We start from the raw sequence: 27,214 nt of genomic DNA, 5'->3' as shown, positions 1-27,214 counted from the left end.
CTTGAGGAAAAGGAGAGCGGGGAGAACCAAAAAGGAAAATAAGCAGCCTCGGAACTGAACGTAATTTGTGCCTCCTAGAGCAGAGCTTTCCTTTCGGGTTCCGTGGCAGCGCACTCACGGGGGAGGGGGCAACTCATTCGCCCCACCCAGATTTTGGCTTCTCTGTTTCTTCTCTCCCAGTCTACAGGGCGGGACCGGGGCTGTGAGGCAGCGGTCGATTGGCCGAAGCGGAGGGGGGCGCTGGTCCATCGGGGGGAGTGGGGGGATGGCCATCCGACTGAAGCCTCGCCTGGACGGGCTCAGCGTCGTGGCCGTACTTGTCTCCCCGGCCGAAAAAGAGGCACCAGGCAGCCGGAGGGAGGTGAGTACCCTACGCGGGTGGAGGTTCAGCAGGGCGAGCTACAAGCTGTTCTCCATAGGGTGGGGGTAGAGTGGGGGTGGGGGAATCGTTTTAAGCAAAGGGCGACGAAGCTTCGATGGCTTGTAAAGTCGACCCGGTCGCCAGCTGGCTTACTGCTGGCAAGGGGCTGGAAGAGTGTTGATTTTGCGAGGAAAGCGGCTGTGTGCGGCAGATACGGCTTGTACAGTAATGCTTCGGGAGGTCGCAATCCTGAATGGAAGAGGCGCTCGGAGTGCCTCGTTTTGGGGACTATAATCTGGTGCGCTCGCACCTTCTATCGCCATAATTTTTGCGGGGAAGGAACTGAAAGCAATCGCTCTTTCGCCCCTCCGGCTCAAAGTGGAGAAAATCCTTTGGCCGTGACATACGGATGTAACACGTCGTGTGGAAGCATTGCATCAGAAGAACCCCGGACAGGGGGTTCTGTTCGCGTGTGTTTGTGAGCACGTACAAATCAGAGTCGAAAAATGGGAAAGTCCCCTCCCCCTTCCTCCCCAAGGTATTCTTGGGAAATGTCACACTAAAGGTATGACCACACCAGTCCAGAGAATTTGAGAAAAGAAATTGCAGCGTCAAAGAAAATTCCAGTGCTTAATTGAGAGCTTCAAAGATATTTAACTCAGGGCATAATTTAGCAAAGATAAATGAACTATATAGTGATAGATATGGGGAAAGGAATGTATTTTAGATCTCTCTCCTTCTCCCTCCCTCTTCCTCCCTCCCCCTGTGGTCAGCAAGGAACAAGTTAAAGGTTCTGCTTCACCACTGGAAAAGCTCATTTAGTCCTAAATTGGATTGTTATTATCATAATGTAAGAGAGTCCCTGCAGCCTGTACATGTTGAGGCAGCTCCTGGATCAAGCACACCTGCTGCTTTTGATGTTAAAAATTTATATCTTCAGGAATCTGTTAAGTTTACAGATCACTGTCACACATCACAGTAAGTCGTGGTATGAGTTGGTATAACATAGTCACTAAGTAACAAAAATATTTTGCATGTTGTGATATATGAATCCAGAATGCAGAGTGGGAGCATATCCAGATGGACACTAAAGAAATCAGGCTATAGATACTGTAAAAAGGAGGCTGTAAAAATAATCAAAAACCAGATCTGTGAACATCTAGAAACAAAGTTATAGCTAATATGAGACATGGTGGCACATGGTGGTTAGAATGCAGAACGGCAGACTACTGCTGACTGCCAGCAGTTCCGCAGTTCGAGTCTCACCAGCTGAATCAAGGTTGATACAGCCATCCATCCTTCCGAGGTTAACGACCCAGATTGTTGGGGGCAATAGACTGGCACTGTAAACCACTTAGAGGGGGCTGTAAAACACTGTGAAGCAGTATGTAAGTCTAAGTGCTATTGCTATTGTTGCTATTGCTAGTAGCCAGCACGGGTTTATTAAAAACAGATCATGCCAAATCAATTTATTTCGTTCTTTGACAAAGTGATTAAATTAGTAGACCAGCAAAGTGCTGTAGGCATAGCATATTTAGACTTCACCAAGGCATTTGACAAAGTAGATCACAACCTACATTTTGGTAAGCTAGAAAAATATGGGATAGACAGCATCACCATCAGATGGATTTGTAACTGGCTGACAAACCATACTAAATGAGTAGTCCTTAATGATATTACATTTGCATGGAGGACAGTGAGCAGTGGGGTACCACAAGGTTCCATCTTAGGCCCAGTATTCTTCAAAATCTTCATAAATGATTTAGATGAGGGAATAGAAGGGGAACTCACCAAATTTGCAGATGACACTAAGCTGGCAGGAATAGCCAAACCCCAGAAGACAAGCTCAGGATCCAAAAAGATCTTGACAGACTTAAACAATGGGCCTTATCCAACAAAATGAAATTTAATGTGGAGAAAAGCGAAGTTTTACACCTGGGTTGAAAAAACCCAAAGGTACAAGTACAGATTAGGCGAAACCTGGCTCAAAAACAGTAACTGTGAGAGGGACCTTGAAGTCCTAGTGGACAATCACTTAAAGATAAGTGTGGCAGCTAATATAATCCTTGGTTGTATAAACAGAGACATAGAATCAAAATCACGTGAAGTGTTAGTATCATTTTATAAAGTCTTAGTAAGGTCACACCTGGAATTCTATATTCAGTTTTGGTCACCGGATTACAAAAAAGATGTTGAGACTTTGGGAAAAGTGCAAAGAAGAGTACCTAAAATGATTAAAGGCCTGGAGACTAAAACATGAAGAACAGTTGCACGACTTGGAATTGGCTAGTCTAGAAAAAAGAAGAACTAAGGGGGACATGATAGCAGTATTCCAGTATTTGAGAGGCTGCTACAAAGAGGAGGGAATCAATTTATTTTCCAAAGCACCAGAGGGCAGAACAAGAAAATATGGATGGAAACTAATCAAGGAGAGGAGCAACCTGGAATTAAGGAGAAACTTCCTAACAGTGAGAACAATTAACCAGTGGAACAGCTTGCCTTCAGAAGTTGTGGGTGCTTAATCATTGGAGTTTTTAAGAAGAGATTAGACAGTCACTTGTCTGAAATGGTATAGGATCTCCTGCTTGAGCAGGGGGCTGACTAGAAGACCTCCAAGGTCCCTTCAGGCTCTATTCTGATTGATTGATTGTTTCAGTTTGGAGCATCTATCTTTTCTGATGTGTTTACACAACAAACAGAACTTATCAGACCACAATTTAACGTAGTATATTGTGCAAATGCATTTTGTGTTGTTAACAATGATTTATATACATATACATTTCTATATAACTCAGATAATTAAATGCTGTGAAAGCATTTAATGTGGCTGCCTGTTGAAATCCTTTCCATATGTGGTGGAAAACTAATCTCTGATAGGTACTGTTATATCATTTTTAATCATTCCAAATTTTTCTTTATGTTACTAATATATTTATTGTAGATCCAAGTCATCAGTAGACTTTTGAAACAGATTGCAATATGCAAAGTACATTTCTCTTTCAAATGCAGTGGTTCCATTTGAATGGGCTAAAGGAAACAACATAACCCTCCAAACAACAAGAGTTATCTGCTTAATCATCTTGCAGGGCATAGTATTTTTCTGATTTGTACTGTGCTGTGCTTTGGTAAAGGGTGATAATGATGCATAGGAATATATTTTATGCCTCAATAAATTGAACTGTTGTTTTTTTGTTAATCTGTAAATCCTTTTAATACCCATTAAGAGTATTTTATAACAATTGGCCAAATCTAATTGTGTAAGATTAAAGATTAGAGTAAAGGAACAGGCAGTTCTGCTTTGAGAGTGATGAGCTTCTGGGTGCACATTCCAGCAGGGCACTGCTTAAAAATCAATATTTCATTTTTCTGGTCTAAAACTACAGTGTTTCATATCTCAGTGTTGAATGAAAAATAATGCCACCGGTGGGCAGTGACTGGGCCTGTGTCTTTAGACCTACCTTCCTGACTTCTGGTTGTTCAGGAGCCCTCCCAGGCCCTGCTTAATTGCCTGTGATCTCACAGTCTTAACTTGAAGCACCAGACAGCTCAGATTTGATGTTCTAAGATGTTCATCTATCCCCCAAATTGAAGGAATGCTTTGTGGGCATCTTGTGGCTCAAATCAAGAACTCAAAAGAACTTTTAGGCTAGATTAAGAGACAGCTTTAAGAAGCTTGCCATTGTGGGAAGAAGTGTATAGGGAGTATGGTGTTTAGGTGGAAAAGAATACAGGTAACGAAAGAGGTTGAGAGGATTATGGCACTTTCCTGTTTTGATTTATTAAGCTATCCCTATTTAAATAAAAGTTATACTGGTGGAGGCACTGCTTTAAATTCAGCCCTCTTTGTCTTTTTAGCTCCTCAAAGGGTGGGTGGGGAGGTTCAGAGCAGTATGTGTGGAGCTGTATATGTGCCGACAAGATTTGGAGCCTAATTGTAAAATTAAAGCTTTCTCTTAGAATTATATGACTGGTTGGCATTCCAGAGATTTTAGGATAACAAAGCACTCTGTGTTTTGCTAATTGTGTTTTAGAGACTGTCAGTGTTTCTCAACCTTGGCAGCTTGGGGGTCTTCAGAATTCCCCAGTTAGCATGGTGGAATTGTGTCATTTAGCAATGGAATTGCCAGTCCCAACTGCCAAGTCGTAAGTGAGGCGTACCAGTGATTGTTGCCCATTCTGTAAGAGGAGACTGAAGGTGATGACAACATCGATGATGACAATGATGATGATTTCCCCTTGTGCCTGTCACAGCTCAGGTGTTCCCAGAAGAGAGGCACAGGCAGTGGAGGCAAAGGGGTGGGATAAAAAAAAAGACTGGAGATCTCCTCCAATTTTCTAGCCCTTTGGGAAGGATGGAATGGAACTACTCTGCATATTTAGCAAGAGGGAAAAAGATGAAGGGAGCTGGATTAGCTGAAGGTTTAAAAATATTTAAAAGGATTTCTGAGCAAAGAATGGGAACAGGATGTCTTGGGAGCAGTACTAATGTATAAGAAGCTTGATTTCAGTTCAGGTTAAAAGCAGACTTTAGAATAAACTTCCTAGGAAAATCATAACTGATGAATTTTCAAGTAAAGGGCAGGCAAACCATCATCCAATGGTCAGCAGCAAACACAGCTTGGATTTTGAGTGGGGCTGCTATTTTAACCTTGGGAGTGGAGGTTGAATGCTACAAGTTTGCTTTCTAATCTTTGTACACTCAGAATCACCTGTGTGACATGGGTGGCAATACAAATCATATACATAAATAGATAAAATGAATTACAGGGTTTAAAAAATGAATAGACATATAGAATTAGCTGTATATTCATTTGCAGCAAATAGTTACTTAGTACATGTACTTACTCTGAAGTAAGGTAAATATAATGTCTGCAATCCAGCTTGCTAATGACTTGATGCAAATTTATATATCAATGCTGTAATCACATCATGGATATCATGGGAGTCGATAGATCTGTGGAGAGCAAAAACTTTTTGGCAATTAAATTGTGACACTATTGACGGGTGAAAAAGGAACAAGAACTGAATGGTCCAGCCTAATATTTTCCTCCACTGTCCTTTATTATTGTTAATCTGTCCTTTATTATTAATCCTGTATTATTAGTATTAGCTGTCTTTTATTATTAGTAATCAATTAGTAATATTAGTAATTATCTGTTCTTTATTAGCAGTAATCAATTTTTAGTAGGGACTTTTCTTTTTCTATGTTCTTAACCCTACGTAGAACTGATTTCTTCTTTGCAAGATGGCTGTGCCAATTTTTGGCTGTATTTTCGTTTGCATAGGGGGTTTTATATGTTGTTCTCCTAACTGACTCCCTTCGGAATTCACTTGTGATTTTGTGATTTTTTATTTTTTATTTTATTTTTATTTTGTATTGTATATTGTCTGCTGTCCCCTTGTTTCTTTGTCTCAATTTCTCTCTTCTTCTGAGAGAATTTGATTAATCATATGGGGGATTTAAGATTCTAGCTACCCAACACGCCCACATTCTTTTTCAATGCTTCTTTTTGCCCCCCAGAATCCACTTTTGACTCACTTCCCTTTTCCAATATGACAAAACCAGATTTAGGGAGAGTTTTTCATCATACAACTATTTATTTTCTCCACCTTGTTTTGTCATGATTTTCAGTCTTGATTCTTTGATCTTTTCTCTCTGTTTAAAAAAAATGGTCCCTTTTTTTGTCTCTACCCTTAGTGCTGAGGCCTTTTGCTGGAAGAGGGTCTAGCAACTCTGTTCTCTGCTGTGAACAGACCTTTTGTCTACTTGCAGGTGTTACTGAAACTCAATGGAGGACTTCACTCGCTTGGGTTACTGCATTGTGGCTGGCAGCTTCGTAGCCTTCCAGTTCTCCTTCTCAGCCCTCAGCCCCCAGCTGTCCTTGTCCTTGAGCCCCAGCTACTGCAGCCTTCCTTCGGTCAAGCAGAGTGAATGGAATTCCAGGTAGAGAGAGGCTCTGGTGGATGTGGCTGGACGAATGGTTGCGAGATTTGCAGTTGTCTCACCTTTCCACTGTAAGAATCTCCATGGAACTTGAGAGGTTACGTTCCACTCCTAGTGTGCTTTGTACTGAATAGATGCATGCATACTGCAAGAGAGAGATTGTGCAGTTAGTGTTACAATTATGTAATAACCCGTTTGTGTTCTCCTCTTTAGATGTGTGTCTACTCTCCATGCAGTGATAGTTGGCCTCTTCTGCCTCTACATCCTTTGGTATGACGATGCTGTAAATGCCAACCCCATCTGGTAAGAAATAACAGGCAATCAACTTGTATGCATGCCTCCTGGGGCACACATGTATAGATTTGGCAGCCTGCTCTCCCTGGCAAGAGTCAGAAAGAGAGGGACAGAGAAAGAAGAGGAGGTGCATATAAGCATGATTGTTTTCATTGTGCTGAGAAGCACAAGGACTGTTTTATGCTGAAAAAGAATAAGCCTTTGTTATATTTGGATTTTAGGAAGTGAGGGGTGGAAACAGGGTCACTCCAGGCAAGAGGATCTGAACTGGCCTTGGCATTTAGCCTAAAAAGGTGCAAATACTCCTGCCCAAGCCATAATCACTCCCTTCTTTAATCCCATTCCACATATGCTCCATAGAACTATGACTCCTGTTTCAATGAATGGGTTGAGCTGATGGGAGAATCTAAAGCTAAGAATGCACTTATACCATTACTGCCTCTTTCTGTAGCACATCTTATCTTTCTGCTCTTTCTCCCCAATTCCTGCTTGATCTCACTTGTTCAGTTTCCTTGTTGTTTGACTTTGCACATGGCATGGCTGAGAGCCAAGGCACTCTAGATTCTGAACTCCTCATTCAAGATTTGGATGCTGAAGACTCACAAATACAGACTAGAATAGCTGTTTTAAAATGAAGCCTAACACAGTACACAGGGGTCAAAAGGTATATGTTTGTTCTTCAGAATTTAAGTCCTAGCCATCTTCCTTTCTCTTCCCATCTATTCAAGGTGGCTGTAGTTGAAAGATTGATGTAACAGTTTTCTCAAGCCTGGGAAATAATGATTCCTGCTACAGCAACTTGACTCCTACCACCTATCACATTTTGCTGACAAACATCTTGGCCTTAAATTAGAATTTCATAGAAACATATTAATGCCTTTGCTTATAATCTCTTGTGGATTACCATTTCTCATGGACATTTTGAGTTAAAGATTGATTTTCTATCTTGAAAAATGAAGTGGGAATTCTAAGGGTATTTCAAATAACAGAACTAACCATACAGTAGTTCAGAACCATATTATTACTAGACATGAGAACAAAGAAAGAACACAGGTGGTTGAATCTAGGAGAAGGTAGAAATAATATAGCTCTTTTACAGTTCCAATTTATTACTGCATCATTTAGAATAATTCTATAGAATAGGACACTATTTAATTTTATCAGGATTTTATGCTCCTATTTTATATTGGGGAGGGAATGAAACAGAATAATGAAAGCAGTATTGTATCATTGTGAAAGAAATCTTGCAAGTTTTGTTTTGTACAAAAACACATACAAAACATACAAAAAACTCAGAGCTTCCAGTACAATGCTGCAACAGTGCTTCCATCATTCTGATAAAGCATTCTTTACACGCTGCTTCTGTATGTGTGTATGTGTGTAGGGGTTGTATGAGTTTATATGTACACATACGTGTGCGTATGTACATGTAAAATGTGTGTGTGTGTGTAGGTCTTGGCATTTTCGGGTCTTTTCCCATGTAAGGTTGAGAGTCTCACACACACACACACACACACACACACACACACACACACACACACACACGTAGGTCTTTGGTTATTTGGGTTTTCTCCCTCATAAAATTGAAAATGTCTTGGCAACATTTCAACGAAGTCTTATTCGTCATCTTCAGGCTGGTGTTTACAGCTTCGTGCTTCTAGGAGCAATGTGTGATTGCAATGTGTGATCCTAGAAGCACAAAGCTGTAAACACCAGCCTGAAGATGATGAATGAGACTTCGTCAAAACATCGCCAAGACACTTCCAATTTTACGCAGGAGAAAACCCGAATAAGCAAAGACTACATACAAACACCCGCGAAAACCTCAGAAAATACACACACACACACACACACACACGTATGTATGTATGTATGTATGTATGTATGTATGTATGTATGTATGTATTGGCCCAGAGATAGGCTACTTGATACTAGAAGAAATTCTTTTTTTTTAATAAAGTTTTTTATTTATAAACAAACAAACGTTTAGTATATCAGTCATTTCTTCTGTGTGACATCTTGGTGTTTTCCTCCTGGCTTTTCAATTTAATCTGTTACAGTTTTTTCCACTAATTCAATATTCTAGTTATACCATTTTCTTACATATTTATCAATTTACTTATTCGTATCTTTTTTCTAACCAATGGTAAAATTGATCCCCTATCTTAAAATATTCTGAATTCTCTCTTTCTTTGATCATCAAAGTTAATCTATTCATTTCTACACAATCTAAATTTTTTTTTTGATAACTTCTTCTTCCAGGGGTATTTTCTCTGTTTTCCAATTTTGTGCAAAAACAATTCTTGCTGTTGTATAATGTATAATCAAGTAAATATTTTCTTTACTAATTTTCTCTGGGAGGATACCCAATAAAAACAGCTCTGGTTTTAAATCAATATGTTGTTGAGTCATTTCTTAGTAGAATAAATTTTGAATGACTAGGGTAGAAATGACTTAAAAAGCCCTTTTTCAAAATGTCACATGATGTTGCCTGATGGAGGGTGGGGAAAATGGGCATCTAATAAATTAAAAATTGGATTCCTCTCTCAATATCAGATCTTTGTCTTTTGACCTTGTCTCCATTCATTCATTCTTGTAGGGGAGATCCTTGGTTGGTCAAACTGAATGTAGCTATCACCTGTGGCTATCTGCTCTATGGTAAGCACCACACCATTGGGTTTCACAAGGTAGGCTAGCGGGTTTGTTTTATTATTTTATTTTAATGATTAAATTTATATGCTGCCCATTTTACGGCTGGAGTGACTGTCGAGGCAGATTTGCTCTGAAGATTTTCCTTGCCATAATAATCCTGACATATAATGATCGTCTTTGTTAATATGCTCGTCTTTTCCTTGCCTCCCTCTCAGCCAGTGCTACTGGGAATACCTTCTACATGAGATCCATTATAGCATACAAGCAGTTATTATTCCACTAAGATATTTTCAGTAGCTTGTATCCAAAAGAATTAAATTAAAGCAAGACTGTCAGGAGCTCCCTCCTCTTCTTTTATCATGATGCAGTGAAGTGGAGGACTCCTTAGAAGGAAGAAAACTTTGCAAGGGATTGCATTAACTGAAGCCAGTCAAGGTTGTGTAGTCAGTTCACTGGGGGTGGGTGGGTGTATTTTATTGTTGCACTTTTCCTTTCAGTCATTTTGCCCCATGCTGCTCTGAACAACTTTTCAGCTTGACAGAAAGTCAAATTTTCAAGTGGGATCCAGATGTCTAAATAAAGATGAACAAATCTACCACTGCCCCATGATGTGCTCAAATGTTGTATGCCTTTCATTCCCTTGTCTTCCTTTAAGCCAATGCCACTGGGAATATATTGTAATGTGACCCATTATAGGAAATGTACACAGGACATTTTTCTGAAAGTGGCTGACTTTGACCATTGAAGAGGAGCAATTGGATTAGATTTGGAAAAGCTGGGTTTGATATCCTGTTTCTTATTTTATTTTTGATCTACAATTAAAAAAAACATGCAGATGATAGACCACAAGAAACTAAATACATATAAGCAAATAAACAAAACAATAAATTGGTTGTGTAGAAGATATGAAAAAATAAGTCAATTTTTATTTGTTTTCAATGTGTGTGTGTGTTAGTGCCATGTTTTCCAGCTATAGAAGAATTTCAAGTCCCCTCTGCAATACACATACACACACACACTCATACATACGTATATACAAATTAAAAGGGCCATATAAATAATACATGAAACCAGATGAAAAATAACTATTAATTACATAGTTCTACAATATTTGCTTACATGCTGCCTATTGTTAAGCAGTCACATTGGAAGCATTAAAGCCAACCATTTGTCTCCACGTCCTTTTTATGTCATATGAAGTACTTTCCCACCCCACTTCTAGAAATGAAAAGTGGTATAATATTGGCTGAGGCACTTGCGCTCTGAAAGGTCACTTTATCATTAAAACTGGGGCAGGTTTTCAACTCAATTCTCACCTGCAGACTTAAAGACTCTGCTAGGGCAGCAAGCTCTGTGGTATATAGAGATGTTGCTTTTCTGAAAGGCCCTAAAAATGTGGTATTGCAACAGGCCTGGGAACCACAAATGGAGATGAAGCCAATCAAGTGGCTGATTTAAGTGTGCTGTTGCAACCATGGGGAGGGGAGTTTATTATGAGTTTTTGTTACGCAGTGGATTTTTAAAATGTTTTTTTAAATGTTTGATAATTTGATAGGTAATTGGCTTATAACATTTAAAAAATCCATAGCGTTGGAGCCACCTACGAATGAATTCAGCAGCTATATTAATTTGTTAAATAATAAATAAATGTGTGGGGTATATGAATTTGGGGGTAGGTTTAGCATCAAAAGTGAGTGAGTACTGATGCAAGTGATATTACCTGCAATTGCCTATCAAATTAACTATCAGACAGGATTTTAAAAAATACTAGAAGAATCTGAGGCGAATTAAGTCCTTTTTTCAGAGAGAATCCTATTCCCATAAAAATGGGGTCAGGGCCTTCATAATTTATCCTATTCCTCAGAGCTCCCTGTTTTTGATGCCCAAGAAGGCTGACACAGATTGCAGGGCTAACTTTTAACCACTTTGAGAGAAGACATTGAGTTTGATCATGGTTTGTGCAAAGGACCTTTCCCGCAGCATTTGCTCTGAGGAATTATTTTCCTTTCAGTAGTTTCAGCCTTTTTCCCCCTCATTCACTTTTGGCTGGGATTAATCTGTTTCCCAGCTGCATTCCAAGGAGTCTTTTTCCTGTGAGGTTTTGCTCTCGTGTTCAATTAGCTGATGAGATCTACTTCCTCAAACAAGGACTCTCTGTGTTAAAACAAATTTTCTCCCTTCCCTCTGGTTTTGACTAAATGTTTTGTTTGGGAAAGTTTAATTAGTTGAAATAATTTTCTCAGAGGAATTGCTGAGTTCCTGTTAAGTCAAGGTCTCTTTAAGAAAGGATTGGGGAGGGGGGGCATATAAGATGTTTGCCAATGAAGGGCATTTTGTATTGGTTGAGTTGTTTATGAATAGATGATCTCAATGCTCAGCCTGCCAGTGTTTGTCATGCACCTGTGCTACTAATGGCAGCATTAAAAAAGAGAAGGAAATTAAGAATCAAATCTTTTCTATCCGCATTTGGAAAATCCTCCACTGCTAAATCCCTGCAGGTGGCACAGCTGAAAGAAGCAGGGCTGTAGCGGGAAAAAGAAATCACCTTACTTTTGCATTTACTTTCTTAAATATGAAATTATTTTCTATATGTTTATTTTCTAATAAAAACAAGATGCTTGTTTGTGAACATGTGTTCTGCTCTGAATTCTAGATCTGTTGCTGCTAGTGCGCTACTGGAAGACATTGGGGGATTCTCTTTTCGTTTGCCACCACTTGGTGGCACTATATGCTTATGGATACGTATTGGTTAGTTCCAGAAACCTTTAATTTTTCTGGTGGGTGGGGTGGGAGAAAGAGGACTTTACTCTTCATCCTTTAAAAAAAAGGCCATGCTTCTTCAACCTACTTCAGTGCATCCTGCAGTATCCATCACCTCAGCACCTCTATGAGCAAACATTTTCTGGTATTTGCCATCTTGATCAGTTTCCATCCATTATTCCTTGTCTGGTCCCTCCCAATCACCTGAAGGGTGAGACAATTATCTTCTGTATGTTGCTTTAATTGTACAAACCATAGAGCTGCAAAAGGGAGGCCAGATGCAGAGCAATCCTAAGAATGAAGAGGCCTAGGTTTGTTATGCAGTAGAAATGAAAGGTTTGTTATGCAGTAGAAATGGAAGAATGAAAGAACAGATGATGGCAAACTAACTTTTTGCTGCCATTCAGTGGTCACCTGGCTTTTGTTGCCCTCATTCAGAAGACACATACAATACAGATAGTCTTCCACTACAATTGAACCCAAAATTTCTGTTGCTAAGGGAGACACTTGGTGAGTTTTGTCCCATTTTACAACTTTTCTTGCCACCGTCGTTAAGTAAATCACTGCAGTTGTTAAATTAGTAACCTGGTTGTTAAATGAATCTGACCTCCCCATTGTCAGAAGGTTGCAATGACCCCAGGACATTGCAACCATCATAAATATGAGTCAGTTGCCAAGCATCTGAATTTTTATCATGAGATCACGGGGAATGCCGCATTTGTTGCAAATTTGAAAAATGGTCATAAGTTACTTTTTTCAGTGCTTTACTAACTTTGAATTGTCACTAAATGAACTGTTGTAAGTCGAGGCCTACCTATACAGTGGGGGACTGAACTCTGTAGAGGAGAAAGTGTTACCAGTCTTGCATATCTGAGGTGATGCCTTTTAAACTCATATTCATGATGTAGATTCTTAACCAGAAATGTGAGATGTCTGACTTCCCTTAAAACTACATTTGTGATGGGCAAAGATATTCTTCCAGAATTCTCCTCTAGTGGTCTAGAGGGCATTCCCTGCCTTAGGAATGAAAAGCATACTAGAGAGCTAAATTTTATTTACGATTTATTCCCAAAAAAATAAAGCCCATCGTAGGATAACATTTATTTTAGGGCAAAACCTATTCCAAATGAGTCAGAAAAATAAATGTATGTTAGTCTATGACCATAATAAAGATTTGATTTGATATAATATATATTAGGTATAAAAGATGATTTAATGAATCCAGCATTCAAACCTCCCTATGGCAATTTTAAAAATCAGGCATCCTTCAGAGTAATCATATAATGAACTGGAATAAAGCCAAGTCAGGGAAAAGTCAGGGTTTAATGCAGTAATTATATCCCCAGGCTATGCTAAAAACTAGAAGTTATCACATGTGAGTGTGGAACCCCAAGGAAAAAATGTTCTCTTTAGTGTTAGAAGTTTGCATTTTCTACCCAACAATAGGTTTGGCATATTATCACTACATCTGTCAAATAGTTTTGGATCAACTGTGTTGTGCCCAAATGTTAAGCCAGTATAACAGAAATTATAAAACAATTTCCTGAAATCGTATTTGATTCCATGTAAGAAAAGAAAGATCACAGTTGGCTTTGTGAGTCTATCATATAATCCAAACTGATTCAGGCTGAAAATGTGCCTTCCTGATCTCTAGTTGTCTCTGATCATTTGAGGACACACATAGGTAGATACATGTAGCCAAACCTACTTCTTCAGAAAATGAACCACTTCCACAAAGTGGCAGAAAACCCAGATAAAAATAAAATATGCAGTTTCTCCTCAAAGTTCCTTTTTCATCTTGAAATATGAATGAAAAAAACCACTGCATATCAATGAAGAGAGAATAGGGAAGAAAATGTCTATGCGCTATATAAATGCTGCAGGTTCCTATGAGTCACGTAGAATTGGATATGAATGTCCAATAAGCAAAAAGTTATGGGAGAAAGAGAGACGTTACAGTTATAGATAGATATTAAAACCAATTAAAATAAAGACAAATAGCATGTATATGACAAAATCAGGTAATATTGAAATTTACATTTAATAAGAAAAAAAGAAATCTTAAAATATATTTCATATATAAAATTAAAAAATGACCCAATTGTTCAAATATTCTTTTTATTGAAAGGGAAGTGGAAGTGGAAGTGGGAGAGGAAAGGAAAGGAGGGGAGAGGAGAAATTGTTTCCTACAATTTCCTATAAGAGACATGGAACTTAAGAAGAACAAAGGCCTCAGGGCCAAACAGCTTGAGTAAGTGCTTAAGTTGAATAAACTACCACTGAACAGACCACCAAAAATTTGATAAACCAAATTAGTTTTAGAAACAGTTAACATAAGAAATAAGTTGGAATAAAATTGTAAGAGGCTCAGTTTACCTTCCAGACAGATTTATTGACTATTTTTAAATTGGAAGAACCCATTATTTCATGGAAAAAGGATCGATGTTATGTCTGCAACCTAAACTTTTCTGAATATACTTTGTGCCATTAAATGTAAATATTGAAACTGATCTCCTAACAAAGAAAGAACATTTTATGGTAGCAGCATGTTTGCCTATATTAGTCATCTGTTCTGTTGCTGTCTTTTTGCTTTTCTTTCTTTCTGAGAGAAGGGGAGAGTTGAGATCTCTGCTTAGAACTTTAAAGATTCACTGAAAAAGGCAACATTTTTAGAATGGCCATGGGATGGTAAAATCAAAATCTGAGATATTTCTTTCCTTTGCCATAGAGTCGTGGGGTGCTTCCCTATTTTGCCAACTTCCGTCTCCTTTCAGAACTCTCCACACCCTTTGTGAATTTGCGGTGAGTTTGGTGATATCAGAAACAAAATGGGTGAATTCAATAGCTTGCCCAAGAATGTGCACCAGTTCTTTGATAAAGGGGCCCTTGTATCTATGTCCTAGGGAAGGACAGCAGTCACCCATACCCGTTCCCCATTAAAGCCACAGGGCTGAGCGTAACACCTCAAGCCTGCTGCATGCTCGTATTTAACTACTTTATTAATCTGTTGTAATTCTGAGAGTGATTTTTATGCTATTGCTTTACTGGGGGAGGCAGAGAATCTGAATGGACTGACATCCATTTGATTATTTTTTTTTAATTTTGTGTTGCCTCAGGTGGTTCCTGGATGCAGCTGGCTGGCCACGTACTTCAAGTTTTGTTTTGGCCAATGGGTTGGCCATGATGGTAGTGTTCTTTATGGTGCGCATTGCTGTCATCCCCAGCTATTATATGCAGGTGTACTCTTGGTATGGAACTCCTGAATATGAACGTTTGGGCCTGGGTGTACAACTGGCCTGGATTGGGCCAAGCATTGCCTTGGAAATGCTCAATTTGATCTGGATGTACCGCATTGTCCGTGGCTTCTACCGAGCTTTATGCTGGTCTAAGACCTACAAGGCAGCATGAAGAAAGAAAAGTGATGATACTTGATCTGGAAGGCCCAAGTTCTGCTGGACAAAAATGGATTTCCTCTTCTAATCCCCTTAGAAGCCAGTAGCCCTGGGAACTGCTCCTGACTATGTCCTTGGGGAAAGAATCCCAGATTCATTAGAAAGGGAGCATATAGTTTTCCATTCAATCAAAGAAAGGTCTTGGCCAAATTGATTACATTCAGCAATTTGCCATCTTCTAGAGATGGGGCACTTCACAGGGCTGAAGATAGGCAGTTTTAAAATGGAGGTATATCTAGCCCAGGGATTCCTTTGGCACAAATGGGAATGGGACTCTGCTGACACGCCACAGGACTTTTGAATGAGACTTCATGTAGCTTTGTGTAGCTAAACAGATGGTGTTTCTAATACTTCAGGAACGTAACCTCTTTCAACTATCAATCTGTCCATGATGATCAGGTTCTGTTTCCTCCTAGGAAGAAAAGACTGGCTTCTGCTAGGGGCTTTTGGGCCATGTTTAGCGGTAAAGAGGACTGAAAATAGTGGAAGGATGAGGGAAGAAATAATGCCCAGTTATGACTACAAACGGTGGGATTTCAGGACCTTCGCTAGAAGGACAGCAATACTGTAAATAGCATCCTTGTTTTACTAAATCAATTGAAACTTGGCATTCCAGTGAAGAACTTGTTTATACAATGGCGGTTAAATTTCTAAAGACCAGAAAACAATAATTTTAACAAGGCTAGCATCAAGGCATACTTGATGTGGCTTAGTGGTTTGGATAAATCAAAACTAAAGTGATACCGGGTGCCTCTAAATGTGCCAGGAATACAACTCCCAAAATCCCCATCCACTATGGCTCTATTTTTTTACACACAAACAACAACATACAATATATCTTTTCTGAACAAAATATCGGCCAGATACATGTTTACATCCAATTTAGTTTTTTCCAACACTTCTTATCTGCTTTCATCAATATATTTTTCTTCCCTTTTTTTATTTCCCTATTTGCATTTCTCTTAAAGATCTAATAGAACCCTTCATCCCCGAATTTATCCCTCTTTTCCTCCCCCTTTATCTTTTCCCATTTATATTGAACCCTTGTATTCCCATTTGTTAATTTCTTTTCAGTCTCCTGTATAGAATCAACATCAATCATATTTTTACATTTCAATGACAGTTTTAAAATTGTTATCCATTATCATATAAAGAAAATAAAAAGCAAGCAAAACTCTTATTTTTTTTTCAAATTAGCTTCTACATTATTCTTAGTAAAAACATAATAACCTTCAAACATTTCTATCATTTCAAAGAGTCTAATATTTCTATATTCATCTTATTAATATTTCAATCTATAATTATATTTCAATTTTCTTTTTTTAAAAAAAAAAATTCCTTGCTCTTTTTACTTGTCCTATATTTCTATCCATTCTCTTTTTCTTCCCTTCCCCCATTTTTTGTTTTTCTCCATTTGTCCCTATATAATCCTTTGACTTTGTGTTTTTTCCCTTCCCTTCTTTCTTTCCTTGTCTCTTCTTTCCTTCCTTATTTTTTTCCCTTCTTGTTTTCAGTATTTTCCCATTTATTTTCCTCAACTTCTTTATACTATTTCCATTTTTGTTTCTCCCTTTCTCCCTTTCCCCCTTTCTCTTCACCTCTCTCCTTAAACTGTTTTAAAATTTCACAATCATTTAATAATTCATCATCCTTATTTTTTTCTTCATCTTCTAATGCCCTCTCTTGCTTCATGGATTCTTTGTTTGCTGTCAGTTCCGATGCAGCTCTTATTTCTTCTGGTTCCTGCTTTCCGTACAGTCTTGTAATTATTTCTCTTATTTCTTGTTTAAAAGTCATATGCATCTCTCTCATCACTTCAATTATTCTCTGTGCCATTTTTTTAGGGTTGTAGTTCTTGTCTTTATCAAAGTCAGACAGTTTGTTGACAAAGTCCTCACTTTTGGTTCTCACCAGTCTTATCACTACAGTAAAGAAGTTTTCCACAGCAAATGTTAGTTAGTGTAGTTTTCTCTTCCACCTGAGGTTGTCACTTTCCAATCCACAGTTCTAATCAACAATTAGCGAAGGTATCCATTTTGTTTCTTTTACTTAGAGCCGCACCTTGTTTTGCTTTAATTTTTTATTTATTCCAATTAGTCCCATTTAAAATTCATAATCCAATTTACTTGGTTCCAATTCATAGAGGAAAAAGAAAATCGGAGAAATTCCACCAAATTGTAATTTTAAATCTCCATTTTTTTCATTTTTTTCTTTTTATATTCTATAACAAGTTTTAAAAGTCTCTAAATTTTCCAGCTTTAATTAGGGGTTGCCTTATTTTTTCTTTTTTGTTTGAGGGGTCTCTGCTTCAATTTTAAAAGTTGAATTTCTCTTGGGTCTTTGGGTGCTGCTTCCGTTTCTTTTATTTTATTATGTTTACAGTCCTTCTTAATTTAGCCGCTATTCCACTGCCAATTTTTTTTTGCAAATGTCAAGTTTTAGAATTCTTCTTCATGAGTTGGTATTCACTCACCTGGCTTCGATATTTCATCCAAATCACCGCTCCTGCTCAAAAACTTGGTCCGGTTGCCCTAGCTTAGTGATGGCTCCCCTACCATTAAGTCGAAGAGTTCTCCTCCGACCTCTGAGGAACTACAGGATAGCTCCGGTCCGAAAACTCCTCAAATGGCAGTTTGTCAGCCCAGGGATTCACAGAGCTCGGTGGAGCTCGCTTTTCCCCATCCATCTCGCCACGATGCTTCCAGTCAAATTGCCTGGTGTCACTCCTTCTTGTGGTTGCCATTCTTGCATATGACAATCACATCTTCCCAACAATAGTTTACAGTGAAAGTTTCTTCAGTCCCAAATGTATGCCTCAGTGAATGCAGCCCTGTGGAAGGGTATAGGTACTACCACACTAGGCTGAACTTGTTTCTTGAGAGTGTAAATAAATAGCTGGTGCAAGATTCCCTTTCCCCAAAAGCCATTGACAGAAGCTTCTTGTTTTCCCTTCTGCGTTCTATGCCTTTCTTCTTCTGTTATAGTTGTTTTTCATCCTGATACATGCAAACACAGCCACCAGTACAGAGAAAGGATATCATGATGTTGGTTCTGTATCAGAGTTGACAAAAGTATAATGGTAAGATATGGAAAATCTTAATAATAGAATTCTTTCAAGATTTTTGAAATCTATGAATTCCAACAGATGTCAGGGTCAGCGGACTAGTTGAAACTTAGGTAGTATCAAACAAACTTAGAAGAACAACAGAATTGTAGAAAATTCCACAAACTTAATAATGTTTCATTTGCTAACATGGAATATCACACCACACTGATGTACAAGGAATATGTCCATGTGTTGCATGGCTAGCTACTGCTAATTTTTGAGAAAGAGTAAATCTATCTAAAGCCAGCCTTAATAACAATAGCATTTAATGAAGGCCAGAGGGTTTAATCAATGGCTTTGCTTAACATCCTCTGCACCCCTAGAATCAGGACACCATCACAGGATATCAATGCTTTAGAGGCATCTATATGGATCAACTGAAAACTTTATGGTTGCATCATTTTTGCCAGCTTAAGGATGAACGGATAGTACTTTAACCAAAGCATGAGGAAAAGTCCTAGATTCGGACACTATGAATTGCTTGCTTAACACAGTGTTTTAAAGTAGTACTTGAGAGATATTTTTGCTTCATATAAAGTATGAACATAGTCAATGAGAGACTTCATACTCAAGCCATTCCAGAAAGAGGCTTGATTACAGAGCTCTAGAAGCGTTTAATTCTGATTGCATAACATGCCTAGACCATATTTGGCTTTACTGAATGTGGTTTTTTTCCTCTGACTTTAGATTACTCAGTACTTCATGCTCCTTTAGTACTGTATGTTGATTCTTTGTGATAAAAGCCTTTGACTATTCATTCTGAAAACTTCCTTACTTAGATACCAGATTATTATAACTTCTTAGCTCTTGGGTTAAATGTAAGTATATGGTACCATGACTATTCTGCCCTCAGAATTAAAATCTCCGGAGACTTGCTTCCACAAGACCAATGGACCTCCTAGGGAAAATTTTCACATGGATTGGGCTCCACTGTTTTGGAACACCGAAACTGACTCCAGGTGCTAAACGCCTTAACTTGTTGGGGAAAAATGCAAGCACCAAGATTGTTTCTTAAATTTACAGTATTTAATGATAGTATTTGGTGCTAGGGGAATGAGCTGTGATCTTTAAACAGAAGCTGAAGAGCTTTGTTCCTAAATATGTGCCTTAAAACAATATTGCCAAACTGTCAGTTATCAACCTCAAATAGGCTGCCTTATTTTGTTGCCTTCCAGTTGTATTGGACTGCAATTCACAGAGTTCCCAGCAACATGACAAACAACTCCCCTCCCTTCCTCCCTCCCTCCCCCCACTGCTTGTAATTGTGGGAGCTGTAGTCTCAACATGTTGGGAAGCTATCAAGTACGGAAGACCGTCCTAAAAACTTGAAAAAGCCCTCTCAGTTTTTAGATCTGTACAGGTGGCAACATCTATTATTCTGGGTTATGCCTGATATATAGCAGTGAAAAATGGCTGATTTTTTCCCTGCAATTTTGAATAATTAAATTCTTGCAATGCAGTGTTTGTAATTTTTTAGCCTCTGTGTATTAACTGGAATCAATGAGTGTTAATTTAAATAATAATATAAATAAATAATATTAATTTATTAAACTCCCCCCGTCTGTTTTGATCTTATGTGAGCATCTGTGAATTGTACTTCGTAGATGTTAAATTTCAGCCTGAGCTGTGAGGTATATTGATGGAAGTGTGTTTGTACCATATATGGGTAGATGGAACTTAAAGGCCGCATCCCACTGTACTTTACTAAATTCCTTCTTAACATATATCTAATGTAATCTGCCAGGCATCTGGGTTGTGAAAATGAGAAGAAAACTCATTCCAGGGCAGAAGTGCTGCTGCTTCTACTATATTTTGTTTTATTTTCCCCCCTTCCTTCATGCATTACTTTACTGTAGCTTTGGACTGGTGTTTCTGTTCAGAATGAAGTGTCTGATGTATAGTAAAACTACACAAAGAACCCAGCCTGGCCTTCTGCCCAATTTGATGCCTACAAAATCTTGGGGATGTCTATGAAACAATGAAACAGCTGGTGGGTGTTGTGAAGCAAAAAAAGGAACAGGTTTCAGTCCAAGCGGACTCCAGTCAAGATGTCCTCTATGGTCAAGCAAGCAGAGAATAATATTCAAAATTTAGTTTCCCTTTCAAATATTTTATAAAATCAGGTGAACTTGGAATATATTTGTAATTATGGAAAGTTTTTTGTCTCTGTTTCTATTTCTTTGTCACATTATTCCCCTCGCACTCCCCTTTTATTTTCTTTCTATGTGGTAAATTGTTCATTTTTATTTTATGTAAATCTGCTTGGAAATGAACAGTAGGTGTTTTTTTTTGAAGTGAGCAAATAATAGCTTTTGGAACCAACTCCTCGCAACTTAAAGACAAGAAACAACCTTTGGTTCAGTATGTGTCCCATTCATAATTTTGTTGTAAAGTTGTTATGAGACTTAATTTTTGCTGCAACAGTTTAGCATGATGACTACTGCTGTGGAAATCAGGAGTCTGAGAAATCATACAGCAGCAATATGGGATTGTTATAGACAAAAGACATAACCTTGCTGAGGCTTTAACTGAGTTCATACATTTTCCTGCATCATGGTTAATTTAGTGAATAAGCCAGTTAACTAGATTGCATAGAACAGGGGTATTAAACTTATGTCATCACAGCAGTGTCACGTGACATATCGGGACTTTTCCCCCCTTCACTAAACCAGGCGTAGGCGTGGCCAGCACGTAACACATCTGGCCTGCGGGCCATGAGTTTGACAGCCTTGGCATAGAACAAGGATGGGCAATCAGGCCCTTTAGATATTATGACCCTGTGCTCCTCTTTTCTGGACCTTCCAGCCCTCTCTGACTGCAGCTGTCAAAAAACAATGTTTTTGGCATTTAGAAGTAAGAAAGAGGGTACACGTCAGGTGTCATGAAAAGAGCCACTATTTCAATCTGTTTTTTATATATACCTAAATGTTCCTGGTAGAAAATACATGAAAACAATGATACAAATCCTTACCAAAGGTTGATTGTTTTTGTTTTTTAATTGACTTAAGAAAAAATTGTCCAGTCTGTAGAAATTACTTGCTATTGCTGAATTACAGTAGTATTGCCCTGACCATCCACCACTGCTTATTTCTGTATTAAGCCATAAATCATAGTTAAAGCAGACGTAATCCTTACATATTCATATAATTAAATACATTATGTATAAACCTACACTGAAGATTTGATTTATTTATTTTTTTTATTGAAAAAGTTTTAAAAAACAAAAACATTTTCCCCCTTTTTTCCCCCCTCCCTCCCAAAAAAAAAACAAAAAAAAAAACCCTTCCCCCCTCCCCCCCCCGCTTCCCGGGTCAATCACAAGGTATTGTTATACATAAACCAAGCATAGAATAAAATTTTCCCTTCCAATCCAAATAACCACATCCAAAGCTTTTCATCTCCCAACCCCCTCCCCATTACATAAAATAACTTTCTAATTATATTAATAAATATAAATATAATATTTAATTGAATGGAAAAAATGGATTGATTATCTACAAAACAGATATCAGATTAAGAAATATCAGATTGCCTTTGAATAATTGAAGATTTGATTTTTGACTCTTGCTATTGTCTCTCCAGAATTTCAAACATGGGGAAAGAGATCACACGAGTATCTTTAATTTCAGTCTAAAACTGCTTGATTTTTCAGAGAAAGGAAAATACAGGCTTATGCAAATCAGAATATGATCATCTCTGGTGGACACTAGGTAAATAATTCAAATGCGTGGTATTAGTGTACACTTTTTCTGATTAGAACTTTGGACCAGAACACAATTTCATGAAATCCACTCTCTGTAGAACTAATAGGAGAACAATATCGTGGAGAAACTGCATACTATCTGGGTTCCATGATGGACAATGGTTAAAAAGTGAATTTTTTTAAAAAAAGATTTTCATTTCTGATTGCAAACAGTGGTAATTAAAATCACCCTTTACTCTGTTCTTTGTTAAATAATGGATAATTCTGGAAAGTTCTTATAAACTTTATCAAACTACTTTTGCTTGTATATGGGCAAGCCAGTAGTGCCTGTTACTGCTTTGGTTACCAATACATTTTCAGCTAAAATTCAAAATACTGATTTTTAACTTGGAAAGTCCAATATGGCACATATCAACATCTTTTGATTGTCTCCCCTTGAGGTGAAAGGGGAGGGTGAGCAAAGAGGCAGTGTTTTTCATTGTGACCCTAGTATTAGTCTCCCTTTTAATTAGTCTGTTTGCTTTCTGGAGGACCTGGGGGAGTAAAGCTGCTGTACTTCCTTGTATTCTGTCTCTGAAACGGTTATTCTCAGATGTTGGTAATGTTTGATTACACAGGTACCCTATGACTATCATTAAGTGTTGTATTACCTTATGATTCTTGATGAATGTATCTTTTCTTTTATGTACTCCGAGAGCGTATGCACCAAGACAAATCCCTTGTGTGTCCCATCACACTTGGCCAATAAAGAATTCTATTCTATTCTATATTTTTATTATGCAAATTGACATGAGTTGCTTTTGAATTTGGCAATATAGAAATTAAATACATTGTCCACTAAATGGCAGGGCAATGGCATTACCACAGATTTATTTTGGCCACATTTACTAGCCTCATTTACCCAACGGCTGATGCATTTGGCATGCTGTCTTATCCAAATTTTCCTTCTTGGAATGGTGCAGCAGCAGTAGTAATCCAGTAGCAATTTTACTTTCTTTCTAGGAAGCAGTGCACACGCACGCACACACATAAGTGGCTATGTTTACTAAGTGAATAGGCAGTGACATCAGCCCATCTACCAAGGTTCTATAAATGGAAATGCTTATTGTTAGAGAGACACAAGGGGAGAGAGGAAAGTTCTGATTCAGCCTCAATGCATCCCAGGCCCAGCCTCACATCATCAGCAAAATTTAAATTCCAAGTAGTTCCCTCAGGAATTGATGAGGCTGTATGTGTGCCAAGTGACACAATAAGCTTTGAAAGCTACTACCGTTAATTGTGTGGGTGCCATTTCTTTTTAATGTCTCCGTCTAACAAAAATCTTTTAACAGGAGATGGAACATGAGTTCTCCCAAAGTAAAGTGTGGACTGTGTTGAAGAAGAAAGGCTTGTTTCCTTTTCCATATCATTTTTCCACTGGTATTAAATCAAGAGGTCTATCATAATTCAGCCAAAGTTGAAAGGAAGAAAGAAAAGTTATTGAAAGCTCTTTGGTGCCTAACAGGGTCTCTTTTTGGTGCAGCTGTTTTTTCTATTTTTCTAACACTTTCCAAATACATTGGTGGTTAATTGTTTTAATTACTAACATTGAATTTATTTGTTTCACATTACTTTTATTCCTCAAATTTAATTCCTGATTGTGCTATTTAATTTTTCACCTGTATAATTTTATTAATTGTGTCTATACTGTGATTGTATTTTGTAGCGTACAGTACTTTGAGACCTTAATAGATGAGCCATTAAGATTGATAGAATATGAGACACTGATGTCAAGAGAATCGAGTTGCGGAAAGCACCGTTTAAAAACTTTTCTCATTCATTTTCTATTTTCTTGTGGCACATAGGCTTATGAAAATTTTCCTATGTAGTAAATTACCACAGCTTCAAAATCATTACCTTTATACTTTAAAAATGGCAATTGGGTGGCAATTGTATCTTGGGGTTTTCCTCCTCTCCTCCTAAAACTTCTTTTAGGATTTATCTCAGAAATGTCCAGTTCATAATATGTGGACCTTGTGCATTCCTCTCTTCTTCTTCTAAAGAGTTTATTGACTCCAGACCTTTTCCCAGCCATACTCATCAAGTGGCAACCAAAGAATGTGAATATTTCGACCCATGCAATGACCGGGAGATGAAATATGGGCAGCCAAGAGGGCCTGTAATTTATTAGTATAAATTTACTAGGATAATTCACCCTCACGCTACTGAGGACTGACTAAGCTCAGTGTGTAGTATCTGTCTTTATGTATTAGTGGAAGGAAATACATCTTAGATAAACTGTCACAAATATTAGTTTTTGGTTATTTGCCATCTTTGATAAAATGGTTTTGCTTGTCCCTGAGTTAGATCAAACTCTTGCATAAATGAAGGTAGTTAGTATTAACAGTGGAGGAGCCCAATCCTAATCTTTCCAGCTTTGACCCTGTTAGTTCAAGTGGGCTGCTTGTCTTATGTTTTTCATGTCAAATTTTCTTTTATTGAAAAACAGCCAAGGTTTTAACTTGATGTAGCTCCTTGATTACTTGATATAACCCTCCATTCTTTCTATCTCCTCTTCTTAGAGCAATAAACAGTAAGGTAAAGGTAAAGGTTCCCCTGCATATGAGTGCTAGTCATTTCCAGCTCTAGGGGCGGTGCTCATCTCTGTTTCTAAGTTAGCGCTGTCTGAAGATCTCTCCGCGGTCATGTTGCCAGCATGACTAACGCCAAAGGCACACCGAGCACTGTTACCTTCCCACCAAAGTGGTCCCTATTTTTCTACTTGCATTTTTTACATGCTTTCAAACTGCTAGGTTGGCAGAAGCTGGGACAAGTAACGGGAGCTCACCCCATTACTTGGCACTAGGGATTTGAACCACTGAACTGCTGACCTTTCGATCGACAAGCTCAGCGTCCTAGCCACTGTGCCACTGCATCCCCAATAAATAGTACAATGTTTCTATTTCAGACAATCTGAGGAAGGAGGAAATAACTGGGATTGCTGTTTCACAAGATGGACAACAGTGGCAGAAGCAAAAATACGGGTAGTCCTCAATTAACAACAATTCATTTAGTGACCATTCAAAGTTACGATGGCATTGAAAAAAGTGACTTATGACCATGTTTCACACTTACAACCATTGCAGTATCCCCATGGTCATCTGATCAAAATTCAGATGCTTGGCAACTGACTCATATTTAGGATGGTTGCAGCGTTCTGGGGTCATGTGATTAACTTTTGTGACCTGACAAGCAAAGTCAATCGGGAAACCAGATTCACTTAACAACCATGTTATTAATTTAACAACTGCAGTGATTCACTTAGCTACTGCCTGTTCACCGCCCTGAGTCCTTCGGGAGAAGGGCGGTATACAAATTAAAATATTATTATTATTATTGTTGTTGTTGTTGTTGTTGTTGTTGTTATTATTATTATTATTATTATTATTATTATTATTATTATTATTATTATTATTATTATTATTATTATTATTATTATTATTATTACTGTGGCACAAAAGGTTATAAAATGAAGCCAAATTCACTTAACAGATATTTTACTTCAAAAAAATTGTGCTCAATTGTTGTTGTAAGTCGAGGACTACTTGTAGTGTTTTGATTATTATTTGGTAACTGAGTTTCACCTGCCATTTTAACATCTCATGGTATAACATAGTGTCACTTGGAAGGTTTTGGGGAAAATAAATGACAGCTGGATGTGGTAAAATTGGTGCACTTCAGTGTCTTCAGTGCTGACTGCAGATGTTGGGCCAGTATGTGTGTGCTTTAAGACTACAGGCATTTGCAAAGTCATTCCAGAGATCTGTTGTTATCCAAAAATTGTCAATAAAAGGCAATTTTCCTCTCAACCAACAATTGCTTAAAACATTATGGTGGGTATTGCAATCCTAATGAATAATCAAAGGACCAAAATTAATAAAAAGCAAGCATTAAATCAAGTTATTGGAAAACAACATGCAAAAGAAATACAGCCTCAAAGTAGGAATATATCCTTCAACTGTGCTTCCATTAAGTCAATCGAATGAGGGCTATACACTGAAATCTTTTTATGCAACAACACAAAAGTGGTTAACGGGTCAAAGAAAGAGGACTAGGATGGTAGATTACTAAAATGTATTAAATAAAAAGGCTTTGCTGTGATTCAGACCTCCTTGTTAAACAGATCTATAAAACATGCATTTTAGTTTTACAATTAAAAGTATAGCTCAGATGACATAATTTATAAAAACTATTCTATTCAAAACTGTCCTAACCTGGTTTTTTGGGGTGGGGGTGGGGGGAGGTTCCTTCTCCTCTCTCCTTACTGAGCAAAGTGGTGTTTTATTTCCTTTGGTCTTTTCCTCTTTTCCTTTCTTTTCTGTTATTTCTCCTTGCCTTTGCTAGCTTGTGTGCATACTGTCTCTGCCACTCCCTGTCCAGCAGAGTGACCCTCATGGGAAGGTTGCCAGACTTACTGGCCCTCTGCTTCATGCTTGGCCACTTCTCCCTACTCACTTCCTTCAGGCAGCCCCAACCTCTTAACCAGTCTCCCCTGGCCAAGCCTGGTTCTTGCCTTCTTGATTCCCTGCCACTCCAGAAGCCATGCCCATCATGCAGCACAGCAAATGGTAGAGTGAGACTCCTGGATGGCAGTGCTGCTCAACATGGGAAGTGCAGACTCTGTGGCCTGGCTCATCAAGCTCTGGTGTTAGAAGAAATGGGAGTTGGGTCAGGCTGAGGATGGCCATCAGGATAACATCCCAAACCGTTCTTTTCCTAGAGTATTTCCTGTGACTCCAACAATGTGTCTGTTTATTGATTGACTTATTTGACTAATGTTATACCTTACATTCTGGAGCTCAGGGCAGTATACATATAATGCTGCTTCCTCCTATTTTCCCCACAACAACACCGTGAGGGAGGTTGGGTTAGAGAACTTATCTAAAACCAAGTCTCTGTCTGA

The 27,214-nt window shown here is 38.2% G+C and overlaps 1 protein-coding gene across 4 annotated transcripts in view; it reads left to right on the top strand.

Annotated features, from left to right (window-relative positions):
- Positions 1–235: 235 nt before the first annotated feature.
- Positions 236–27,214, top strand: part of CNN1 (calponin 1) — an 81,624-nt gene continuing 54,645 nt past the window's right edge. Inside the window, exons 1-7 of one of the 4 annotated variants that reach the window (XM_058166266.1) lie at positions 236–361; positions 6,135–6,305; positions 6,519–6,608; positions 9,199–9,257; positions 11,905–11,999; positions 14,740–14,813; positions 15,128–15,212. In XM_058166266.1, coding sequence (XP_058022249.1) covers positions 6,151–6,305; positions 6,519–6,608; positions 9,199–9,257; positions 11,905–11,999; positions 14,740–14,813; positions 15,128–15,212 — 558 coding nt within the window. In that variant the 5' untranslated portion in view covers positions 236–361; positions 6,135–6,150. Of the gene's footprint in view, positions 362–6,134; positions 6,377–6,518; positions 6,609–9,198; positions 9,287–11,904; positions 12,000–14,739; positions 14,814–15,127; positions 15,213–27,214 lie in introns of those variants that run through there. The other 3 variants (XM_058166268.1, XM_058166269.1, XM_058166271.1) reach the window with 3 other exon arrangements.

The sequence above is a fragment of the Ahaetulla prasina genome, chromosome 2 (genome assembly GCF_028640845.1).
Source record: "Ahaetulla prasina isolate Xishuangbanna chromosome 2, ASM2864084v1, whole genome shotgun sequence".
Classification (NCBI taxonomy): domain Eukaryota; kingdom Metazoa; phylum Chordata; class Lepidosauria; order Squamata; family Colubridae; genus Ahaetulla; species Ahaetulla prasina.
Note: the sequence above shows the minus strand (reverse complement) of the source record. Positions and strands in the feature narration are given on the sequence as shown.